Below are 26,250 nucleotides of genomic sequence, written 5' to 3'. Positions count from 1 at the left end.
CTAGCCCCAAAGAATTCCTCTGCAAACTCCGACCGACGTCTAAGAGTTCGTCGGTTGAGGGAAGCACAAACTGAACAGGCCGAGACGTCGTGGTCTGGGCCTAGGCAGGGGAGGCAGTAAGAGTGGAAATCCTTATGAGATATTTGTTTCCCACAAGTTAAACAATTATTAACTTTATCTGACATCGGCTGAGGCAAGAAAGAGTCCCCAACGGGGTACTTAGCTTTTTCGAAGTCTTCGGTAGCTGAATCACAGGAGCTGGCCGACCGGCACTTGCGAACTGCTTCTGCTTCGGGCACCACACGGCAAGAAAGACTGAGGAAATTGGCGTCGGCTGATGCTTTTATACCCCAGACGCTCTGACGTCGGGGAAAGTGCGACGTCAGCCGAGGCCAGACCCAGACTTTGGAATCCGGCCGACCGAAGGGCTGCCTGAGGCAGGACAACCCATACGTGATGACTGCAGATGCATCCTTGAAGGACATCTGCTTCTCTAAGGCCTGTCCAAGCTCGGAAAGGACCAAGGTTTAGCTGGCCAGTGCCTGCTAAATCTAGGAGGTTGCACCTGTAGAAAATCCTTAACCGTCTGCATAGATTTAGCTTTGTCCTCCATTTTTTTTAATACCTCTTCAGCTTTGGTCCCAAACAAAACATCGTGCTGCAAAGGGGCATCCAAAAGTTTGGCTTTAACCTGATCTGGCAAGCTTTGTTCCTTTAACCAAGCACGTCTTCTAATAACTGCGCCAGCTGTTGCAGCCATACAAGAAGCTTCCAAAGAATCAAAACCACAATGCAGGGTATGTTTACCCACTTGTTCAATAGCATGCAATAAATCCTGTAACTCCTTATCAGCCGCACCAATAGAAACAGCTGACATCTTTTGTTTAAATATAGACAAAAGGTATTGCTGACACTTTAGCATATGAAATTGACAGTTCAAAGCTCTAATAGACAATGTAGCAGAAGTATAAACTTTTTTACCCCATCTTTCCAAAGCCCTTGACTCTCGGTCAGAGGGAATAGGATGTTTAGCAGAGGCCGCTTTAACACCCTTAGGGCCCAGAGAAATTGTTTCCGGATCAGGTGAAAGATTCTTAAAAAGAAACTTGTGAGAATCTGGAACCCTATAATACCTATCTAGTTTGACCAGAGCAGGGGGAAAAAGAATAAGGAGAGAGGGAAGCTTCTGAAAAAATATCATCTTCAATGTCCAATACAGGGGGAATAGCAAGAGGCTTATGCTGAGGGAGAAGAAGAAAATCCCTAAAGCCTTTTCTTGGTTTCAGAGAATTCCTGCCCTTCCCAGTGAAAATGCTCCTTCATATCATGCAAAGTTTCACCAAAAGAATAATCCTCAGGAGGAGAGGCTGAAGGAAAGGAATCTTCAGCACCAGAATCCTCATAAGGAGGAAAGGAACAATCCTGCTCAAGGGAAGAAGCAGAAGAAACAGAAATTTGGTCTGAAGAATCATAATCAGACTGTAATCTAAGCTTTTTGTCAGGAAGGGGATGAGAAAGTACAGTTTGGTACCTACCATAAATGTAGATGTTCGAGTGCTAATACAGCTGCAGTCATAACAGATGGGTTATCGTGTCGTCAGGCGGGTCCTCGGTCGGCCGAATTCCAAAGTCTAGGTCCGGCGTCAGTTGTCATTGCTTCATCCCTGACGTCAGTGTGGCAGGGGTATAAAAGAGCCAGCCGACGTCATCTTCTTCAGTTTTTCTTGCCCCAGATGTCAGGTGCCCCCAGAAGGAAGGCAAAACATAAACTTATGTAATACTGCAATATAGAATAATCAAAAAACAGTAGTTTGCAAGCAAATACACCATAAAAGAATACCCCAATCAGGTTGTATGAGAAAGTGTTTCTCATAAGGCCTGTCCTAACAGGGGATGGAGGGAGGGAAACCTGGAGACTGCAGCTGTATTAGCACTCGAACATCTACATTTATGGTAGGTACAAAACTGTACTATGTTCATCATGCATACAGCTGCAGTCATAACAGATGGGTAGAATCCCAAAGCTAAATAGGGGTGGCAGGCACTAAGTGGAACTAGGAGGAGCAAGGATGCCCTGCAAGACTGCTGTGGCAAAGCCCGCTCTAGATTTAGAATAAAGTGGAAGGTGATAGTGTTTGGAGAAAGTGTGCACTGAACTCCAAGTGGCTGCTTCCAAAATGTCCTTGGTAGGAACCCCACTGAGGCAAGCTGCAGAGGTAGCTGTGGCCCTTGTGGAGTGGGATCTGATGCTTGAAGGCACAGTTTTTCCATGAAATGAGTAACAAAAGCATATGCAGTGGGCTATCCATTTTGAGATTGTCTGTTTGGAGATAGCCTTTCCTTGAGCACCTGTAGCATAGGACACAAAGAGTTGCTCGGATTTCCTGAATGGCTTTGTCCTGTCCAAATAATAACAAAGTTGTCTGTGAATGTCCAAGGAATGTAGTAGTCTTTCCCCTTTGTTTTGTGGGTTAGGGTAAAAGGTAGGTAAGTGGATACTCTGATTCAAGGCGACACTGGATACTACCTTTGGCATAAAGGAAGGGTTGGTTCGTAAGGAAACTCTGTCTTGATGGAAAATGATGAAAGGTTGCACAGCCATGAGGGCCTGTAGTTCCGAAACCCTGCATGCTGAGGCGATTGCCAGAAGGAAGGCTGGTTTCCATGACAAATATTGTAGTTCTGTTGAAGCAGCTGTCTCAAATAGAGGCAGTCAGTTTTTCCAATATGAAGTTGAGGTCCCAAGCAGGGACTGGTGGTTTCCTTGGGGGTTTTATATTCGTAGCCCCTCTGAGGAACAGTCTTAAGAGAGGATGAGAGAATAAAGGAGGATCGGTGTTGTGCAGAAATGGCTGAAGCATGGATCTTGATGGAGGAGAAGGAAAGTCCACTGTTTAACATCTCAGCTAGGTACTGTAATATTTGAGGTAAATTTATTACCCAAGGATTCTGGCCCTTTTTCTGATTCCAGTCACAAAACCGTTTCCATTTGGCGGAGTAGGCTTTTCTAGTAGAAGGTCTTCTGGCCTCCAAGATGACATCCTGCACCTCCTTGGAGAGGAGGGTCTGTTGGGAAATCAAGGGATTCTCCATGTGGCTAGATTGAGGGTTTTTAGCTGGCTGTGAAGAGTTCTGAAGTTGTGCTGGGACAACAGAAGAGGCACTAGAGTCAGGATCCGTGGTGGGGAATGCGTCAGGCTCTTCAGGAGTGAATACCAGTGTTGTCTTATCCAGTCTGGAGCAATGAGAATCATTTTTGGCCTCTCTGCTCTGGCTTTTAATAGAACTTTGGGCAGCAGAGGAAGAGGTGGAAAGGCATAGACTGTCAATGTTGGCCAATTGAAAGAAAGTGCGTCCACTTTCCAGGCCTGTGGATGATAGGTCCTTGAGCAAAATTTTTTCAGTTGGTAATTTCTGTGGGTAGCAAAGAGATCTATGTCTGGCTGTCCCCATGCCGGAGTTATCTTTGCGAAAACCTGAGGATGCAACTTCCATTCGTGTGGATCTGTCATATTTCTGCTTAGGCTGTCTGCCAGTGTGTTTTCCTTCCCTGGCAGGAATTGTGCCTGAAGTTGGATTTGCAATTCCAGAGCTGTGTTCCAAAGGAACATGGCTAGTCTGCACAGGGGGTAAGAATGAGTTCCCCCCTATTTGTTTATGTACCACATAACTGTGGTGTTGTCTGTCCTTATCAATAGCTGGCCTGGCTGCAGTAGGTCTTTGAAGGCCATAATAGCATTTTGCACTGCTAGCATTTCCTTTTGATTGATGTGTAGGTGCTTCTCTTTTTGGGACCATTTTCCCTGAATGCACTGATCTGTCATGAGCGCCCCCCCCCCCCCCCCCCCAGGCATAGTCCGAGGTGTCTGTTGTGATGATTTGATTTGCTTGAGGTATGCAGAAGGGGAGACCTATGTTTCTTTGGCATGCTTGAGCCCACCACAGAAATTCCTTTTGAAGACATGGAATGAGTGGTATAATTATTTCCAAACTGTGGCTGTGTTGAGACCATATGTTTTTTAGGTACCACTGAAGTTTCCTCATATGCAGCTTTACACATGGGATCAGCAGGATGCAAGATGCCATGAATCCCAGAACCTGCAGGACTTTCCTTGCAGTCAGCCTGGTGAAAGTTGCCATTTTGCTGAAGTATTGAGATAGTTGCCCTTGTTTGTCTGGCGTGAGGTAGGCCATCTGGGTGTTTGTATTCAAGCTGGCACCCAGGAAAATTATTGTTTGAGAGGGTATTAGTTTTGATTTCTTTTCGTTGACTATGTATCCCAGAAAGTTCAACAGTTTTATTACAAATGCCAGGTGTTTCAGAAGTATGTGCTTGCTGTCCGCTTGGATCAGGCAGTCGTCCAGATATGGGCATATTTGTATCCCTTGAAGTCTGCAGAAGACAATTACTGATGCCAGGCATTTCGTAAACACTCTGGGCGCAGTAGATAAGCCAAAGGGCAATTCAGAGAATTGATAATGGGTTGAACCTGCAAGAAATCTGAGGTATCTTCTGCAATCTTGTCTGATAGGGACATGCAGGTATGCCTCCTTGAGGTCCAATGTTACCAGCCAAGACTCCTTGCCCAGCATGGGAAGAAGCTGCTGTAATGTCAGCATCTTGAATTTTGGTACGTGTAAATATGTGTTTAGGATGGATAGGTCTAAAATAGGTCTCCAATCTTTGTCCTTCCTTGGTACCAGGAATAGTCTGGAATAAAAACCTTGACCTTGTTCTTTTGCAGGTACCTCTTGAATAGCTTTCATGTCCATGAGAGCTGAAATTTGTTTTTGTGCCTCTGCCCTTTGATTTTGTGGCAGGTTTGGCATGCCTCTCATTTTTGGAAGGTTGTGAAAGTGAAATCTGTAGCCTCTGTCTATAATGTCCAGGATACATTTGTCTTTTGTGACAATATGCCAATTTTTTGAGAATAATGCCAGTTTTCCGCCTAAAGGTGGTGCCATTAAAGCTTTGCTTGGCAGGCAAAGGGGAAAGTCATTGTGTCTGCTTTCTGAATGACTGTGATCTATCTTCTCCACCTCCTGGGGTTGGTGTCTGCCATTGTCTGGCTCTGAATGATCCTTGAGATTGCCCTCTACCCCTCGGGTGCCTGTATCTGCCTCTGAGGTCTGTCCGTGGCTGGAAAGGACCAATTTTTTGAAGGCCAGTTTTTGCTGAAACGTGGAGGTTGTACCTGCAGGAAATGTTTCACTGCTTGCATTGATCTTGCCTTTTCCTCCATTTTCTTTAATACCTCCTCAGCTTTAACACCTAACAATACATCTTTTAGAAGAGGTGCATCTAGTAATTTAGCTTTGACATGATCTGGTAAGATTTGCTCTTTGAGCCAAGCATGTCTACATATGACAGACCCTGTAACAGCAGCTCTACATGAGGCCTCTAAAGCATCAAAACCACACTGCAAGGTATGTTTACCCACTTGCTCTGCACTATGCAACAAATCCTGCAACTCCTTTAAAGGAGTACAACAGGTTTCTCTAATGTATTCCTCAACGTCACGGCCCTTTTCCTCCCTATTTACATTGTCCTCTGTAAAGCAACAACAATAAAGCATTTACAATTTTTATAATTCCCCTTACTTCTGTAAAAGAAGCCTACCTTCTCATACTGTGATGGTTTCACTTACAAAATGATTCTCTCACATTTGAATAAAGCTTGCTGGAGTTGCCCAATTACTGACATCATCGAGGCCAGGCAGTGCAGGTACTTTTTTTTTTAATCAGTTCCCTCCCCCAAAGTGACATCACCACAGCCATCATCTGATTCTAACTAAAATAATAAGACCCACCCATTCTGTGATGTCATGGCTCCCTTGTCCTTCCCCCAGCCTGAGTGCTGTTCATTTTATTCAGTAGTAGTGTAGTAACACCGATGTTTGGAAACACAGAAATTTGGTATGCATACTTGTAAATTCTGCACGGCAGATGATGCTTAGGTGGTGTATCGCTTGCATACTTCTCTGTTGTATTTGCACCAGATACTGCTAGTGTGCAGTGCGGTAATAGAAAGATTAAAACATTACCCTGGTATCAGAGGTGGCAGTGCAACATATTCATAGTGGCTTAATATGAGAGTAGCTCTAAGCAAGCACCATGTGAAACCTGAACAAACACCTAGAATTATTCAGTGCAGCTTCCACACCTTAAGTCTGAAATTGAATTCACATACTCACATGAACAGGAGTAGCTGCATATTGATGGCTAAAGGTGTATGGGCATGTCAGGTGGTTACTACACTGCAAAACTGGTATGTAATGGTGGAGATATTTGGAAGACATGAGCAAACACACCAGTATATTAAAGCCATAGCGCCAATTGAACTGGAGGCTGGCAAATAGATTTAGTAAGGGATTTTGTCCATGCACAAATATTTCAACAGTGATTCTTTGCAGTGGCATCCATTATCTGATTCAAGGTAAGTTAACCTTGATGTCCTTTATTTAAAAAAAAATCAATAAAAAATGTACTTTGTTATAAGTGACATCTGGACACAAGAAAAAGGAAGGGGAAAATATAGCAATGTGGTCTGTATGTACAAAGGCAAATCCAGGGACACTGAAAACGTTTTTTTTTTTTTGCAAACCAACCAGTGGAGTAAAAACATATGAAGGCAAACACTGCATACCAACACAATTTGCACATGTAAATCTCAATTTTTAACAAGGTGGAAGCATGAAGTGATACCTTAACACTTAAAATAATAAAGATCTAAACTTGTTAATAGTATAAATGTTTTATTCTTTAGCTCCTTGGTGCAAGACCTTACTGGATGTGATTGCAGTCAAGTAAGGCCATGGCTATAGTGCAGCAAAAAAAATGGCCCTCTAACAAAGTAAATGCTAGAGCAAAGATTAAATTACATGAGTCAAGCACCCTGCTGAGATCTGCCAATCAATGAAATTACCAGGTCAAATTACCCTCAGGACTTTGACAGCTAGGGAAGCTAAGTGTTATGGGGGAGGGGAGAAGTAAATGGACTGGAATTCATTCTCTCACAAATTAGTGCCATTTAAACTAAATTAGAAAAAAGGCAGCAGTAAACAACACTTTGAGTGTGTTCTGTGGCATTTGCACTGTTTCTGTTTTAAGTAGTCATCCAGCAGCAGGGAATGTTACTTACACTGTTCTATTTTACTCAGTACTTTGTACGCATGCAACACCTATGAAATGACAGGAACTTTAGGCAAACTGAGGCCTGCATGATGTAACATTTTTGAGCCAAACAATGATTTCTGGGATACTGGATGGCAACCTGATTTATCCAAGCCACGTCAATATGCCCGCCTCCAGGTGGTCAGAGTTTGGAATTACATATAAAAATATTTAAAATACTGTAAATAATCCCAGAGTGCTGTTAAAGTGTAGGAAACATCATGCCATGATGTTTTAAACATGTTTTTTGAGTCTGTGGGTGCGGTACTCCTTTAAATCTGGTTGCTCAGGTTGTGTCATTTTGCTTTTCAGCTGAGATAACAAAAACTGTTGATACTTTAACATATGGGAACTGACAGTTTAATGCCCTCATGGTTAAAGTGGCCGAGGTAAACACCTTTTCCCCTCACCTTTCTAAAGCTCTGGAATCTCTCTCTGAAGGTAATGGGTTTTTAGCAGTAGAGGCCTTAATTCCCTTGGGACACTGTGAAATAGTTTCTGGGTCAGCAGCATGGCTTTTGTATAGGAACTGGTGTGAATCAGGAACCCGGTAATACCTGTCAGGTTTAACAGGAGCTGGAGGTAAAGAATCTGGGTTGAGGCTGGCTTCTGTGTACACATCATCTAATATATCTAAGACAGGAGGGATAGCCAGAGGCCTGTGCTGGGGGAGCAAGAAAAAATCCCTGAGCCTTTTCTTGGAATCTGAGTAATCTTGGCCTTCCCAGTGAAAGTGTTCCCTCAAGGCATGTAGGGTTTCCCCAAAAGAATAGTCCTCAGGGGGGGAGACCGAGGGAATAGACTCCTCTGCACCAGAGTCTTCAAAAGGAGAATATGTATATTCCTGGTCCTCAGAATGTTCAGAGGTAATACAGGCTTGATCTGAGGAAGGGTAGTCTTCCTTCAATCTGGGCCTTTTGTCCGAGGGGTGTTGAGAACCCCTGATAAGAGTAATCAAATCCTCAGCCATTTTGAGCATCTGTTTTTTAGGCATGGGACCGTGAGAGGGGGTCTGTGGTCCTTGTTTATTAGTTTTCATGGCTGCTTTAGATTTTGTGAAAGCCTTAATGGAGAAGGAAGAAGGCCTGAATACACCTTGAGAAATGGCAGGCCTGTCTAAACTCTGAGTTTCCCTGCCAAGAGTGGCGTCGGTATCTGCAGTTGGAATGGGGGCAGAGGAGCCTGCGACCTCGGGCACAGAAGACACCGGTAATGAAGTGTCATCGGTACTCAGGGGCTGCGTAGGCGTCTTGCTGAGAACCGGAGAACCGGTAGTCGGCCTTAGCGTGGTGTCGGTAGAAGTCACGGACCTCGTATGTCGGTCCTTATCTTTGCGTCTTTTACTAAAAACTTGAGTCGGAGTATCCGACGACATAATGTAATTACATTTTTTATCAAAATAGTGGTGGGTGAACTCCGCCCGGCGCTTAATAGTGCGTTTGTTGAATCTAGCACAAAAACGGCAGGCCGAGACGTCGTGGTCTGGGCCTAAGCAAGGAATACAGAAAGAATGGAAATCCTTATGCGGTATTTGCTTCCCACATGAAATGCAATTATTAACTTTGTCTGACATCGGTCTGAGGCAAGAAAGGTTTCCCCAACGGGGTACCTAGCTTTCAAGAAGACTTCGGCTGAAATATTTTCGTAAATCTCAGGAGCTGGCCGACCGGCACTTGCGAACTACTTCTGCTTCGGGCACCGCGCGGCAAGAAAGACTGAAGATGGCGTCGGCTGGCTCTTTTATACCCCTGCCGCACTGACGTCAGGGAGGAAGCGACGACAACCGACGCCGGACCTAGACTTTGGAATTCGGCCGACCGAGGACCCGCCTGATGGCAGGATAACCCATCTGTTATAACTGCAGCTGTATGCACGATGAACATCCCCTGATCATAGATAACAAATCTTCAGCTATCCTAAGCATCTGTCTTTGAGGCCTAGGACCCTAATCAAAAGGTGTCTGTGCTTGCCATTTCTTTTTAGCTGGAGCCTTAGTCATTGTCTTAGAATGGAAAACTGAATCCATATTTACATGAAGCTGTGAAGGCCTGAAAACTCCCTCAGAAGCCGGTACCTGCCTACCGGCTCCGGACCCAACTGAGGGAGTAGTATCCGAAGGTCTATTCCCTGGCAATTCTGAAGGCCCTATCAGCTCCACACCGGAGTTGGTACAGGCAATTGGTTCAAAAGAGGCGGACGACAGGGGCTGCAAAGGCACCACACTGACGACCGACGAACCAGCAACTGGCAATAACTGAGTAATATCCTGCTTTGGACCTCGGAGGCCTGTCTTTACCTTTGCGCCTCTTGCACACACCAGAAGCCGGAAAAGAATCCAAAGACATATTATAATTAAACCTTTTACCAAAATAGTAGAAGGCAAAGTTGTAGCTACGCCTAATAGTACGCTGATTAAATCTAGCACAAAATCCATAATTAGCAACGTCGTGGTCAGGCCCCAGGCAGGGAATACAATAAAAGTGAAAATCCCTATGAAGTGCTTGTTTCCCACAAGAAATAAAATTATTAACTTTTTCTGACATCTGACTGGAGCACGAAAAAGACATCCACAACGGGGTACTTATCTTATAAAACGAAAATTCCTGGAAGTAAATCCAAAAACAGACAGGAGTAGGCCGACCGGCATCAGCGAACTGCTCAGGGCACCGTGCGGCAAGAAAGACTGGGGTAATGGAGTCGGCTGAGGTCTTTCTACTTCTGGCGCATTGACGTCAGGATAAAAGTGACCTCAGCTGATGCCCAATCCAGACTTTGGGATTCTGACTGATCGAGGGCTGCTGCTGGCAGGAAGAACCCTACAGTCATGACTGCAACAGTGAACCACGAAGGACATCCTGGACTGCAACAGTGAATACACTCGAACATCTACATTTATGGTAGGTACACAACTGTACTATGTTCATCGTGTTTCACTGTTGCAGTCATTACTCTTGGGTTGAATCCACAGCTGAGGATGGGTGGCTGGGCTAAACAGGATTAGGAGAGGCTATGAGGCCCTGCAGAACTGCAGTGGCAAAGCCTGCTCTGGACTTAGAGAAAAGAGGTAAGTGGTAGTGCTTTCTGAAGTTGTGCACTGAACTCCAAGTTGCAGCCTCTAAGATATCTTTGGTTGGTACTCCTCTGATGAAGGCTGCTGAAGTGGCTGCTGCTCTGGTGGAATGAGGCCTAATGCCCTTAGGCACTGATTTGCCATGCTGAAAATAGCAGAAGCGGATGCAATAGCCTATCCATTTAGAAATGGTCTGTTTTGAGATAGCCTTTCCTTGTTATCCTGCAGCATATGACAGTAAAAGTTGCTCAGTCTTTCTGAAAGCTTTAGTTCTGTCCAAGTAGAAGTGTAACTGCCTGTGTATGGCCAAAGAATGCAGATTTTTTTCTCACCCTTGTTCTGTGGATTTGGATAAAAGGTAGGCAAGTGAATGGTTTGGTTGAGGGCCACACTGGACACCACCTTAGGCATAAATGTAGGGTTTCTCCTCAGAAAAACCCTGTCTGGATAAAAAATGATGAAAGGTTCCACAGCCATTAGTGCTTGTAACTCCAAGACTCGCCTTGCAGAGGTTATTGCTAGGAGCAGAGCTTTTTTCCAGGATAAGAATTTTATATCTGCTGTTGATGCTGGCTCGAAAGGAGGCAGTGTGAGTTTTTCCAAAACATAACTAAGGTCCCAGGCGGGAATTGGTGCTCTCCTTGGAGGCCTAATGTTTTTGGCCCCTCTGAGGTACTACCTTATTAAAGGATGAGAAAAGATAGGTGGTTCCGTATTGTAGTCGGCTGAAATGGCAGAGGCATGAATCTTAATTGATGAGAGAGAAAGGCCTTTGTTCAGCATCTCAGTTAGGTATTGTAAAATCTGAGGAATATTTGATACACACGTGTCAATGCCTTTTTCCTGGTTCCAAGCACAGAATCTCTTCCATTTTTCTGCATAAGATTTTCTGGTACTGGGCCTCCAAGATAACATCCATAACAGGTTTTGAAAGAGAGTGTTCTGAATGGCTACATTATCCGCCATGCTGCCAGATTTAAGGTCCTGAGTTGGCTGTGCAGGATCTGATTGTTTTGTTGGGTCAGCAAGTAAGAAGTTTGAGGCAATATCCATGCTGGACCTTGAGACAAGCTCTTTAGGCTTGGGTACCAGTGCTGGCGTGGCCAATCTGGTGCAATCAGTATCATTTTTGGCTTCTCGTCTGAACTTTAGGAGTACCCTGGGAAGGAGAGGCAGTGGGGGAAAAGCATATACTGTTAGATTTTTCCAGATGAAGGATAGGGCGTCCACATTCCATGCTTGCTTGTGGTAAATCCTTGTGCAAAATCTCTGCAATTGGCAGTTGTGAGGGGAGGCAAATAGAGCTATGTCTGGGTATCCCCATTTCCTTATTATCATGCTGAAGACTTCAGGATCCAGTTTCCATTCGTGGGGATCCATGAGGTTTCTGCTTAGTTCGTCTGCCAGAGTACTTGTTTTTCCTGGCAGGAACTGTGTTTGCAGGTGAACTTGAAAAGCCAATACGGTGTCCCATAAGGTCATTGCTTGTCTGCAGAGGGGGTAGGAATGTGTACCTACCTGCTTGTTTATGTACCACATGACCGTAGTGTTGTCTGTCTTTATCAGTAACTGTCCTGGGTGAAGCAGGTCCTTGAAAGCTGTCAGGGCATTTTGAACAGCTAGCATCTCTTTTTGATTGATGTGAAGAAGCATCTGGTTTGCAGGACATGTGCCTTGAATACATTTTCCTGCCATAAGGGCCCCCCCAGTTGTAATCTGATGCATCCATTGTCGGTGTCTGTCTGGCTGTGGGTAAACCGAATGGCAGACCCTTGTTGTGGTGACAGGCTTCTGCCCACCATCGAAACTCCTGTTGCAGGCAGGGAATGAGTGCAATTACTGTCTACAGGCTGTGGCAATGCTGAGTCCAAACACTTTTTAGATACCATTGCAGTTTCCTCATATGCAGTCTGGCATATGGAATTAGTAGAATGCAGGATGTCATGAAACCCAAGGCCTGCAGGATTTTCCTTGCAGATAAGTGGGGTTTTGTTGCAAATTTCTTGAAGTAAGTAGTCAGTTGCTTTTGTTTGTCTGGCGTGAGATAAGCCATCTGGGCAGTTGTATTTAAGCTTGCACTCAGGAATATTATCTCTTGAGAAGGCACTAGTTTTGATTTCTTTTCGTTTACTGTGTACCCTTGGCCAATTAGTAATCGTTTTACAAATGCCAGATGCTTTAGAAGAATGTCTTTGTTCTCTGCTTGAATTAGGCAGTCGTCCAAGTAGGGATATATTTGAATTCCATTTTGTCTGCAAACTGCAATTACTGGTGCCAGGCATTTTGTGAAGACCCTGGGCACAGTAGATAAGCCAAAGGGCAGTGCAGAGAATTGGTAATGCATTGAGCCAGCTATGAATCTGAGGTAGCTTCTGCAAGATTGTCTGATTGGGACATGCAGGTATGCCTTTTTTAGGTCCAAAGTTACGAGCCAAGCCTTCTTGCCCAGCATGAGCAGTAGCTGTTGTAGAGTCAACATCTTGAATTTTGGAACTTCCAGAAACGTATTTAGTATAGACAGGTCCAGTACTGGTCTCCAGGTTTTGTCCTTTCTGGGTACTAGGAAAAGTCTGGAGTAAAATCCTTGCCCCTGCTCTTGTTGTGGTACTTGCTGAATGGCCCTCATGTCCATGAGGGCTGTAATTTGTTTTTGTGCATCTGCCCATTGATTATGTGGCAGGTCTGGCATACCTTTTGACCTTGGTAGTGTGTGAAAATGGAACCTGTAGCCTTGGGACACTATGTTCAGGACCCATTTGTCTTTGGTAACCATTTGCCAATTTGAAGAAAAAAGTGCTAGTTTTCACCATAAGGGGGCCGCCAAAAGCAAAGTGCTTGGATCTGGTAGAGGAAAGTCATTGGGACTGTTTCCTGTAAGGCTGTGATTTGTCTTCTCCGCTTTTGGAGGTAGGAGCACCCCATTGTTTAGGCCTGTATGAGCCTTGGTGCTGATATCTGCCTCTGGAACACCTGCATCTGCCTCTTTGTGATCTGTCTGACACTGGAAAGGATCAATGTTTAGAAGGCCAGTTCCTGCTAAACCTGGATGGCTGTACCTATAAGAAATCCTTGACTGTCTGCATGGATTTTGCTTATCCTCCATTTTTTTCAACACCTCTTCTGCTTTAGTACAAAAAAAGTATCATGCTGTAATGGTGCATCTAATAATTTTGCTTTAACACGATCAGGCAGATTCTGTTTCTTTAACCAAGCATGCCTTCTAATAACAGAACCTGTAACAGCGGCCCTGTAAAAGGCCTCCAGTGAATCATAACCACATTGCAAAGTATGCTTTCCAACTTGTTCAGCTGCATGCAATAAATCCTGCAATTCCTTGTTCTCTGAACATTCAGTATTTGTCAACAATTTCTGTTTAAGCAGTGACATTAAATATTGCTGATATTTAAGTATATGAAACTGACAATTTAAAGCCCTTACAGCCAGAGTAGCAGAAGTGTAGACTTTCTTCCCTCATCTGTCTAGAGTCCTAGAATCCCTATCAGAGTGGACAAAGTTTTTTGCAGTGGAAGCTTTAACCCCTTTGGGGCCCCCGAGATATAGTTTCTGGGTCAGCAGCGGGGTTTTTATATAGAAATTTATGAGAATCCGGGACCCTGTAGTATCTGTCTGGCTTAGCAGGTGCAGGGGGTAAAGAGTCAGGGGACAGGCCGGACTCTGAAAATAAATCATCTACAATGTCTAGAACAGGTGGAATAGCAAGGGGTCTATGCTGAGGAAGTAGCAGAAAGTCTCTGAGCATTTTCTTAGATTCAGAATAATCTTGACTCTCCCAATGGAAATGCTCCCTCATGGTATGCAGGGTTTCCCCAAAAGAATAATCCTCGGGAGGAGATGCTGAAGGAATGGATTCTTCAGCATGGAGTAATCCTGCTCAGAAGAGGAATCAGAGGAAATAGAAATCATCATACTCTGTCTCTTGCATAGGCCTCTTATCAGGAGGGGGATGGGAACCCCTGATCAAAGTAATTAGGTCTTCGGCCATTATGAGCATCTGTTTTTTAGGCATGGAAGTCTGAGTAGGAGTATGCTGTACTTGTTTCTTTGTCTTTAGAGCTGCTTTAGTCTTTGAAGCTGAAGATGGCTTAATATATAGTTGTGTAGGTCTGAAGACACCCTCAGAAGCCGATGCCTGATCAGCGGCTCCGGACCCATCTGAGGGAATGATTTCCGAGTATCCAACACCTTGAGTATCCAAAGGCCCAGTCGGCTCCACGTGGGAGTCGGAAGCGGCCTGTGGCTCTGAGGTAGCGGGTGCCAGGGGCTGCGAAAGCACCTCATTAAGAACCGGTGACTGGCCTAGCAGAAGCCTCATCGGTTTTGGACCACGGATGCCCATCATTTTCCTTGTCCTTGCGTTTTTTGTAAACTCCGGTTGTCAGCTGGTCCGATGGCATTATATAATTAAATCTTCGGCCAAAGTAATGAAATGCAAAATCGAACCGACGCTTAATAGTGCACTGGTTAAATCTAGCACAAAACCGACAGCTAGCAACATTGTGATCAGGGCCTACGCAAGGAATAGAGTAAGAGTGAAAATCCTTATGAGGTATTTGCTTCCCAAAAGAAATACAATTGTTAACTTTTTCTGACATCGGTCTGGAGCAAGAAAAAAGTTTCCCCAATGGGGTACTTAGCTTTAATGAAGACTTCGGTTCTGAAATTCAGATTTGAAAATTTCAGGAGCCGGCCGACCGGCACTTGCTAACTACTTTTGCTTCAAGCACCGCGCGACAAGAAAGACTGAAGAAAATGGCGTCGGCTGTATCTTTTATACCCCTGGCGCACTGACATCAGGGAAGAGGCGACAGCAACCGACGCCAGACATAGACTTTGGAATTCTGGCCGACGGAGGGTAGCCTGCCAGCAGGATAACCCAAGAGTAATGACTGCAACAGTGAAACACGATGAACATCCAGGACTGCAACAGTGAATACACTCTAACATCTACATTTATGGTAAGTGTACACAACTGTACTAGGTTCTTTGCGTTTCACTGGTGCAGTCATCACACTTGGGTTGGTTCCCAAAGCTGTAGAAAGGATGGAGGCAGTCAAGAAGTAATTGGTCTGGCTAGCATGCCATGCAAGACGGCAGTTGCAAAGTCCGCCCTGGATTTGGAAAACATAGGCAGGTGATATAGCCTGGTGAGTATGTGTACAGAACTCTAGGTAGCAGCCTCCAGAATATCCCTCATAGGGACTCCCCAGAGGAATGCTGCAGAGGTGGAAGTTGCCCTAGTGGAATGTGTTCTGACCCCCTGAGGGGTTGGTTTCTCATGGTGTTTGTAACAGAAATGGATAGTGTGTTATCCATTTGGAAATTGTCTGTTTTGAAATGGCCTTGCCTTCTGCCCACGGTGCAAAAAGTACAGTTTTGTACCTACCGTAAATGTAGATGTTCGAGTGCTCATACAGCTGCAGTCATCACACTTGGGTTCATCTGCCGTCAGGCGGGTCCTCGGTCGGCCGAATTCCAAAGTCTAGGTCCGGCGTCGGTTGTCGTCGCTTCTTCCTGTCAGTGCGGCAGGGGTATAAAAGAGGCAGCCGACGCCATTTTCTTCAGTTTTTCTTGCCCCAGATGTCAAGTGCCCCCAGAAAGGAAGGCAATACATACATGATGTTATGTAAACATACATAAGTAGATAAATCAAAACAGTAGTTGCAAGCAAATACACCATACAGGAATACCCCAAATAGGTTGTATGTTAAAGGTGTTTGTCATAAGCTCTGTCCTAAGAGGGGATGGAGGGAGGGTAACCTGGACTACAGCTGTATGCGCACTCGAGCATCTACATTTATGGTAGGTACAAAACTGTACTATGTTCTTCGTGCATACAGCTGCAGTCATCACACTTGGGTAGAATCCCAAAGCTAAGTAAGGGTGGCTGGTACTAAGCGGAATTAGGAGGGGCTAGAATGCCCTGCAGGACTGCTGTGGCAAAGTCCGCTCTAGATTTTGAGTATAGTGGAAGGTGGTAGTGTTTGGTGAAAGTGTGCACTGAACTCAAGTAGCTGCTTCCAGAATGTCCTTGGTAGGGACCCCCCTGAGGAAAGCTGCTGAGGTAGCTGTAGCCCTGGTGGACTGGGATCTGATGTATACAGGCACTGATTTTCCATGAAATGAATAACAAAAACGTATGCAGTGGGCTATCCATTTTGAAATAGTCTGTTTGGAAATAGCCTTTCCTTGAGCACCTGTAGCATAGGACAAAAAGAGCTGCTCAGATTTCCTGAATGACTTTGTTCTGTCCAAGTAATACAACGGTTGCTCTGAATGTCCAAGGAGTGGAGTAGCCTCTCCCCTTTGTTCTGGGGATTTGGATAAAAGGTAGGTAAATGAATAGTCTGATTCAAAGCCACACTTGATACTACTTTTGACATGAAGGTAGGGTTGGTTCGTAAGGAAACCCTGTCCTGATGGAAAATTATGAATGGTTGCACAGCCATGAGGGCCTGTAACTCCGAAACCCTGTGTGCTGAGGTAATAGCCAGAAGCAAAGCTGTTTTCCACAAGTATTGTAACTCTGCTGAAGAGGCCAGCTCAAAAGGAGGCAGTGTCAGTTTCTCCAATACGAAGTTGAGGTCCCAAGCTGGAGCTGGTGGTTTCCGTGGGGGTTTTATATTTTTTGCCCCTCTGAGAAACTGCCTTAATAGAGGATGTGAGAATAAAGGAGGATCCGTACTGTAATGTGCTGAAATTGCTGAAGCGTGGATCTTGATGGAAGAGAAGGAAAGGCCACTGTTTAACATCTCAGCTAGGTACTGTAAAATCTGAGGTATATTTATTACCCAAGGATTCTGGCCCTTTGCTTGATTCCAGGAGCAAAATAGTTTTCATTTGGCGGAGTAGGTTTTTCTAGTAGAGGGTCTCCTGGCCTCCAAGATGACATCCTGTACCTCCTTGGAGAGGAGAGCCTGTTGGCAAATTAAAGTATTTTCCATGCAGCTAAATTTAGAGTTCTGAGCTGGCTGTGAAGGATCTTGTAGTTGTGCTGTGACAACAGAGGAGGAACTTGAGGTAGGATCCATGGTGGTGAGTGTGACAGGTTCTTTAAGAGAGGATACCAGTGCTGTCGTGGCCAGTCTGGAGCAATGAGAATCATTTTTGGCCTCTCTGTTGTGGTTTTTAATAGGACTTTGGACAGTAGAGGTAGAGGCGGGAAGGCATAGACTGTCAATGCTGTCCAACTGAAAGATAGTGCGTCCACTTTCCAGGCCTGCGGATGATAGGTCCTTGAGCAGAATTTTTCCAACTGGTAATTGCTGTGGGAGGCAAATAGATCTATGTCTGGCTGTCCCCATGCTTGAGTTATCTTTGAGAAGACTTGAGGATGCAACTTCCATTCGTGAGGGTCTGTCATATTTCTGCTTAAGTTGTCTGCCAGAGTGTTTTCCTTCCCTGGCAGGAATTGTGCCTGTAGTTGAACTTGTAATTCCAATGCTGTGTTCCACAGGGTCATAGCTTGCCTGCATAGGGGGTATGAATGCGTCCCTCCCTGTTTATGTACCACATGACTGTGGTGTTGTCTGCCCTTATCAATAGCTGGCCCGGTTGCAGTAGGTCCTTGAAATTCATGAGAGCATTTTGCACAGCTAGCATCTCCTTTTGTTTGATGTGTAGGTGCATTTGTTTTTGGGACCATTTTCCCTGGATGCACTGGTCTGCCATGTGTGCTCCCCATGCGTAGTCTGAGGCGTCTGTTGTGAAGACTTGCCTTGCTTGTGGTATACAGAAAGGGAGACCCGTGTTTCTTTGGCAAGCTTGAGCCCACCACAAAAATTCCTTTTGAAGGCATGGAATGAGTGGTAAAATTGTTTCCAAGCTGTGTTTGTGTTGAGACCGTAAGTTTTTTAGGTACCATTGTAGTTTCCTCACATGCAGCTTTGCAAATGGTATTAGTAGAATGCAAGATGCCATGAATCACAGAGCCTGCAGGATTTTCCTTGCAGTTAGCCTGGTTAAAGTTGCCATTTTGTTGAAGTATTGAGACAGTTGCCCTTGTTTGCCTGGCATGAGGTAAGCCATCTGGGCCGTTGTATTTAAGCTGGCACCCAGGAAAATTATCTGTTGAGAGGGTATTAGTTTTGATTTCTTTTTGCTTACTGTGTACCCCAGGCAATTTAACAGTTTTATTACAAACGCCAGATGTTGCAATAGAATGTCCTTGCTGTCCGCTTGGATCAGGCAGTCATCCAGCTATGGGTAGATTTGTATTCCTCGTTGTCTGCAAAAAGCAATTACTGATGCCAGGCATTTCGTAAACACTCTGGGCGCAGCAGATAAGCCAAAGGGCAATGCACAGAATTGATAATGGGTTGAACCTGCAAGAAATCTGAGGTATCTTCTGCAATCTTGTCCGATAGGGACATGCAGGTATGCCTCCTTGAGGTCCAACGTTGCCAGCCAAGACTCCTTGCCCAGCATGGGAAGAAGCAGCTGTAATGTGAGCATCTTGAATTTTGGTACCTCTAGATATGCGTTTAGAATAGATAGGTCTAAGATGGGTCTCCAGTCATTGTCCTTCCTTGGTACCAGAAATAGTGTTGAATAAAAACCTTGACCTTGTTCTTTTGCAGGTAACTCTTGAATTGCTTTCATATCCATGAGAGCAGAAATTTGTTTTTGTGCCTCTGCCCATTGATTTTGTGGCAGGTTTGGCATGCCCCTCATCTTTGGAAGGGTGAGTAAGTGAAATCTGTAGCCTCTGTCTATAATATCCAGAATCCATTTGTCCTTTGTAACAATGTGCCAGTTTTTTTGAAAATAAGGCCAGTTTTCCGCTCAAAGGTGCTGCCATTATAGCTTTGTTTGGTAGGCAAAGGGGAAAGTCATTGCGTCTGTTTTCTAAATGACTGTGTTCTGTCTTCTCCAACTCTTGGGGCTGGTGATTGCCATTGCCTGGCTTCTGCAAGATCCTTGAGGTTGTCCTCTACCCCTTGGGCGTCTGTATCTACCCCTTTGGGGTCTGTCCATGGCTGGAAAGGACCAATTTTTTGAAGGCCATTTTCTGCTGAAACGTGGAGGCTGCACCTGCAAGAAATCTTTTACTGTTTGCATAGATTTAGCTTTTTCCTCCATTTTCTTTAGTACCTCCTCAGCTTTAACACCGAACAGTACATCTTTTTGTAGTGGTGCATCTAATCGTTTTGCTTTGACATGATCTGGCAAGGTTTGTTCTTTGATACAAGCGTGTCTACGTATGACAGACCCCGTGACAGCAGCTCTGCGTGAGGCCTCCAAAGCATTAAACCACACTGTAAGGTATGTTTCCCCATTTGTTCTGCTCCATGCAACAAATCTTGCAACTCTTTCAAATCAGGTTGTTCTGTTTGTGTCATTTTGCTTTTCAGCTAAAATAGCAAGAACTGCTGGTACTTTAACATATGAAATTGACAGTTTAATGCCCTCGTGGTTAAAGTGGCTGATGTATACACCTTTTTCCCCCACCTTTCCAATGCTCTGGAATCCCTCTCTAAAGGTAAAGGGTTTTTAGCAGTAGAGGCCTTAATCCCCTTGGGACCCTGAGAAATTGTTTCTGGGTCAGCAGAAGGGCTTTTATAAAGGAACTGGTGAGAATCAGGAACCCGGTAATATCAGTCTGGTTTAACAGGGGCAGGAGGTAAAGAGTCTGGATTAAGACTGGCTTCTGCGTACACATCATCCAAGATATCTAAGACAGGAGGAATAGCCAGGGGCCTATGCTGGGGAAGCAGCAGAAATTCCCTGAGCCTTTTCTTGGAATCTGAGTAATCTTGGCCTTCCCAGTGGAAGCGTTCTCTCAATGTATGTAGGGTTTCTCCAAAAGAATAGTCCTCAGGGGGGGGGGGCGCGAGGGAATAGACTCCTCCGCATCAGAGTCTTCAAAAGAGGAATAGGCATAATCCAGGTCCTCAGAAAGGCCTGAGGTAATAGATGCCTGATCTGAGGAAGGGTAGTCTTCCTCCATCCTGGGTCTTTTGTCTGAGGGGGTGTTGAGAGCCCCTGATGAGTGAAATCAAATCCTCAGCCATTTTAAGCATCTGTTTTTTGGGCATGGGAATTTGAGAGGGGGCTTGAGGACCCTGTTTTTTAATTTTCATTGGAGCTTTAGATTTAGTGAACGATTTAATAGATAAGGTGGTAGGCCTGAAAACGCCTTCAGAAATGGCAGGCCTTGCTAAACTTTCTGTTTCTCCACCAAGAGTGGCGTCGGTAACTGCAGTGGGAATGGAGACCAAGGAACTTGCGACCTCGGGTACTGAAGTCACCGGTAATAAAGTTTCATCGGTAGTCAGGGGCTGCATAGGCGCCTCACTGAGTACCGGAGAACCGGTAGTCGGCCTTAGCATGGTCTCAGTAGTCGGTGCAGGCCTCGGATGTCTGTCCTTATCCTTGCGTTTTTTGCCCAAAACTGGCGGCATATCCGACGACATAATATAATTAAATGTTTTGCCAAAATAATGAAGGGCGAACTCCGCCCGACGCTTAATAGTGCGCTTGTTAAACCTAGCACAAAAACGGCAGGCCGAGACGTTGTGGTCTGGCCCTAAGCAAGGTATACAGTAAGAGTGAAAATCTTTATGCGGTATTTGCTTCCCACAAGAAATGCAATTATTAACTTTGTCTGACATCGGTCTCAGGCAAGAAAAGTTTCCCCAACGGGGTACTTAGCTTTAAAGACGACTTCGGCTGAAATACTTTCGTAAATCTCAGGAGCTGGCCGACCGGCACTTCCGAACTGCTTCTGCTTCGGGCACCGCGCGGCAAGAAAGACTGAAGAAAATGGTGTCGGCTGCCTCTTTTATACCCCTGCCGCACTGACGTCAGGGAAGAAGCGACGACAACAGACGCCGGACCTAGACCTTGGAATTCGGCCGACCGAGGACCCGCCTGACGGCAGATAACCCAAGTTCGATGACTGCAGCTGTATGCACGAAGAACATCTAGGTAGTAACTGGTCAGCCTTCCTGAAAGGCTTAGTCCTATACTGGTAGAATCTGAGCCGTCTGTACACGTCCAAGGAGTGCAGGATCCTTTCCCATTTATTTTGAGGATTACGGAAGAAGGCTGGCAAATGGATAAATTGGCTGAGAGCCACACTGGACACCACTTTGGGCATAAAGGAAGTATTAGTCTCGAGTCACATCCAGTCAGAATGAAAAATGATGAAGGTTTCTACTTCTGCCTTCTTTTATACCCCTGAAGACCTGACATCAGACCAGGAACATCAGCAACCGATGCAGAAATACGAAGTCTCTGGTATTCGGGCCGACAGGGCTATCTGCAGCTAGATAACCCAAGTGTGATGACTGCAACAGTGAAACACGAAGAACATCCTGAGATGCACACACAAGCCATTTATGTTCAGACTCGGACAGTAATTACTCAGAAGAATTGAGGGACCCATTTCCTCTTAAAATGAGAGATGAATGAAAAGCTCTTTGGCAAAACTATACTATTCATCTTTTTACTCCTTTGTAATAGAGGTGGTGGAAGGGGGGGATAAAGGTTTTCTCCCTTCGTGGCAGCGGATTGGTTTTTGGTCTTGGCAGATGCATCTGGTTCCTAACTTTTAGCAGCATTCCATGGAGCAATACCAGAGAGATCAAACACACTGGACAGATGGTGCAAGGACTCGGTTATTCCCACAGCAGATACACTGGTTTCTGAGAAAGAAAAGCCAAAGGTACGGTAGCTTCATTATCCTCTTCAATGTTTTTTCTCTTCACCTTTACCTGAAGAGAATGCCCACCATGGGAGATTTGTTAACAATGGAGAACAGAGCTAAGGCTTTCAACCATTTCTTCTTCAGGAAAATGGTAAGGCTGGTAAGCCAATACAACTAGTCTTAGAAGTAAATACAAAACAAATATCACAGGAACGGACACTGATCACCAAAACAAAAAAGACAAGTGGAAATCCTTACAATGGATATGTCTACCACATGCATATTGGCCCTTTCTGCTAGACATAAGGGAAAAATTTACCCCAAGTTGTCAAAAATAAAAGGAAGGTACCCCGAGGGAAACCTGTCTGCCCAGGAAGCTGATGTATGTCTAAATGCCAAAACTGAAGATGCAGTGTAGGCACATGTCTGGCTGAACTCCTCAATGGTAAGTAAAAGTTTCTCAATGTGGTGTCCATTTATCTCCTTTTATACAAAGCACATCTTCATGCTGCTTTGTGTGTGTGTGTGTGTGTGTGTGTGTGTGTGTGTGTGTGTGCGTGCGTGCGTGTGCGTGTGTGTGTGTGCGTGTGCATGTATAAGGCACCCAAAAGCTTTTGTATAATAGCTGGATATTCAATCCTTGACAGGATATGTCTCACATTGATTTATGCTATTGCAGCAATGAAGCAATAATGATGATTGAAGTATTACCTCAAGTAATGCTTTTGCAACCCCATTACATGGGATTCTGAACCTAAAAATGTTGAGAAGCTGAAAGCACAAACCAAACTTTGGTAGTGACTGATATTCATATATATAGTTTAAACAATTTCTCAATTACAGCTGTGCCTGAAGTTGGTTGCTGAAATGTAGGTGCCCTGCAGCCTTTTGGAGAAAAGCAAAATTTTAAAAAGTTTTTCACATACTGTCAATTCCCTAAAAATGTTCCAGTTGATATGCAAGTCCTTAAAGGAACAGATACATAACAGTACTAATGCAAGTAAGCAATTACAAACCTCTAGGTGTAGTCACTGGAAAACTCAAAGCACTGCTGCGACACTTACCCCAGGAAGAATCTTCATATTATGAAGGGCATTTTGTGCTTCCAGTGCAGACTTACGAGTGTAAAAGGTAACAAAGCAGCAACCTGAAGAAAAAAACATTTTCAACATAGTAATGGTACAGTCTGTAGATTGGCAACTTTTTATGCAGTGCCATAAATCAGAACTTTCTCTCCTACAAGTTGTTCAAGTGAAAGACAGAAAAACTGCAAGAGGCAAGCACTTGGACATTCACACACATTAAGAATACATTTAAAGTACATTTACCATGTATTTATTTATTTATTTTACTTACTTACATTTCTTGACCGGGAGTGTCCGACTGGACGTAGGTCCATTTTCAGCGGAGGCCAGGGGAGAAAAGCTCCACAGTAAAAATAAACAGACAGTAGTTACATTGGATTACATAGCGATTAACAATTTAACATAGCAATTGATTACAAAAGTACAGTTTTGTACCTACCATAAATGTAGATGTCCGAACTGGATAGCATCTGCAGTCATAACAACTGGGTTGTCCTGTCGTCAGGCAGCCCTTCAGTCGGCCGGATTCCAAAGTCCGGGTCCGGCTTCGGCTGATGTCGCACTAAACCCGACGTCATCTCTGTTGGACTTCGGGTATAAAGGCATCAGCCGACGCCATTTTCCTCAGTGTTTCTTGCCCCAGATGCCAGCTGCCCTCATGGAAGGCTAAAATTTGGATAAATGCCAATGTTTCCAAAAGGATAGAAGGTAAACACAAAAAGTAAGCATGTATGTACATATATACAAACAAATACACCATAAGAGACTCCCCCCTAGCTAGCTATTAGGAGGGTAAACACCCTAGGAGTACCACAGAGGGGAAGGAGGGAGGGTAATCCTGACTGCAGATGCTATCCAGTTCGGACATCTACATTTATGGTAGGTACAAAACTGTACTATGTCCTTCATGGATGCATCTGCAGTCATAACAACTGGGTAGAATACCATAGCCAACAAGGGAGGAGGATAAAACTAGATTATGGTGTGTTTAGGATCCCTTGCAGTACAGCAGTGGCAAACCCTGCTCGGGATCTGGAATATAGAGGCAAATTATAATGCTTGGCAAATGTATGCACGGAGGTCCAAGTAGCCGCCTCAATAATGTCTTTGGTTGCCACTCCTCGTAAGAAGGCTGTGGTAGTGGCTGTTGCCCTTGTAGAATGAGGTCTTATGTTCTGTGGAATTGGTTTTCCATGGAAGGAGTAACAGAATCGTATGCAATTTCCTATCCATTTGGAGATTGTCTGTTTGGAAATAGCTTTTCCTTCCCTTCCTGTTGCATAGGCTACAAAAGTTGGTCAGTCTTTCTGCTACTTTTAGTTCTGTCCAAATAGTAGCGTAGCTGTCTATGTACATCCAAGGTATGCAATATTCTTTCCCCTGTGTTTTGTGGGTTGGGAAAGAAGGTAGGTAGGTGGATTGCCTGGTTTAAAGACACTCTGGATACCACCTTAGGCATAAATGTAGGATTAGTTCTCATAAACACTCTATCTTGGTGGAAGATTAGGAAGGGTTGCACTGCCATTAAGGCCTGTAGTTCTGAAACCCTCCTTGCTGAAGTAATTGCCAGTACGAAAGCAGTTTTCCATGACAGGTGTTGTAGGTCTGCTGTTGCTGCTGGTTCAAAGGGTGATAGTGTCAATTTTTCTAGCACAAAGTTTAGGTCCCAAGCTGGTAATGGTGGTTTCCTTGGAGGTTTTACATTCTTGATTCCTCTGAGGAACTGCCTGAGCAAAGGGTGAGAAAACAGGTGGATCAAAGCTGTATTCTGCTGAAATAGCTGATGCATGTATCTTGATGGAGGAGTAGGACAGGCCTGAATGAAGAAGTTCGGCTAGGTACTCCAGAATGTTAGGCATATCTATGTTTGACACATCTTTTCCTCTTTCAGTACTCCAAATGACAAACCTTTTCCATTTTCCAGCATAGTTTCTTCTTGTTGAAGGTCTGCGTGCTTCAAGAATAATGTCTCTAACTCTTTGTGAAAGTTCTGGATTAGCTGCTGCTATGTGATGTTCCATGCAGTCAGTTGCAACGTTTTTAGGTTTGGATGTATGATGCTGTAGTTGTTCTGAGTTAACATCAAAGGCATCAGGGTATTGGCCACATATTGTTCGAGACATGCTCCTCAGCAGTGGGTACCAGTGTTGTCTCGGCCAGTTTGGAGCTATCAGGATTATCCTTGGACGTTCTTCCTTGATCTTTAGTAATACCTTGTGTATCAAGGGAAGAGGTGGGAATGCATATGCTGTTAGGCCTTTCCAGTTGAAGGAGAGCGAATCCACTTTCCATGCTAGTGGGTGGAATGTCCTTGTGCAGAATTTTTTGAGCTGGTGATTGGTAGGTGATGCAAATAGATCTATCTGAGGCATTCCCCATTTCTTTGAGATGGTCTTGAAGATGTCCGGGTGAAGCTTCCATTCGTGGGCATCCGATGTGGTTCTGCTTAATATGTCTGCTAGAGTATTCTCTTTCCCGGTACAAATATTGCCTGTAACTGGATGTTGTAGCTGAGTGCCAGGGTCCACAGCTCCAAAGTCATTCTGCATAGAGGGTATGAATGAGTGCCTCCCTGTTTGTTGATGTACCACATGACTGTGGTGTTGTCTGTCCTTATCATCAACTGGCCCTCTTTGAGAAATGGTCTGAACTTTTGGATTGCCAGTTTTACTGCCAGCATTTCTTTTAGGTTGATGTGCAGGTGAAGTTGATCCTGTGTCCACAATCCTTGCACGCATTTGTCCAGCATGTGGGCCCCCATCCTAGGTCTGAAGCGTCTGTTGTGATGGTCTGGCTTGCTTGACATCTGGAAAGGGTAGCCCTGGGTTTGACTGGCATGCCTGAGCCCACCATAGGAACTCCTGTTTTAAGCATGGAATTAATGGGATTTCTGTTTCTAGGCTGTGTCTGTGTTGGGACCATAAATTCTTTAGGTACCACTGTAGTTTTCTCATATGTAGTCTGGCAAATGGAACCAAGATTATGCATGATGCCATGACGCCCAAGGCCTGCAGTACTTTTCTTGCTGTTAACTTGTTCAGTTTTGTTAGTGCCAAGAAGTAAAGAGGAAGTTCTTTTGTTTTTCTGTAGTTAGGAATGCCATCTGTTTTACTGTGTCCAATTCCGCCTAAGAAAGTCCTTGTTTGGGATGGTATCAGCCTTGACTTTTGTAAATTGACTGTGTATCCCAGTGCTTGTAGCAAGTAAATGACCCTTTGTAAATCTGTTGTCAGCTTGCTTTTGTTGTCCCCTTG

At 44.6% G+C, this 26,250-nt stretch overlaps 1 protein-coding gene across 8 annotated transcripts in view; it reads right to left on the bottom strand.

Moving 5' to 3' along the window:
- CELF1 (CUGBP Elav-like family member 1) overlaps nucleotides 1-26,250 on the bottom strand; it is a 1,362,987-nt gene that overhangs the window by 1,287,467 nt on the left and 49,270 nt on the right. For all 8 annotated transcript variants that reach the window (XM_044082727.1, XM_044082728.1, XM_044082731.1 and 5 more), the window contains exon 2: nucleotides 22,976-23,058. In XM_044082727.1, coding sequence (XP_043938662.1) covers nucleotides 22,976-23,058 — 83 coding nt within the window. The remainder of the gene's footprint in view (nucleotides 1-22,975; nucleotides 23,059-26,250) is intronic.

The sequence above is a fragment of the Protopterus annectens genome, chromosome 9.part0 (assembly GCF_019279795.1).
Source record: "Protopterus annectens isolate FY-2018-M chromosome 9.part0, PAN1.0, whole genome shotgun sequence".
Lineage (NCBI taxonomy): Eukaryota > Metazoa > Chordata > Ceratodontiformes > Protopteridae > Protopterus > Protopterus annectens.
This window is presented reverse-complemented; position numbering and strand designations above follow the sequence as displayed.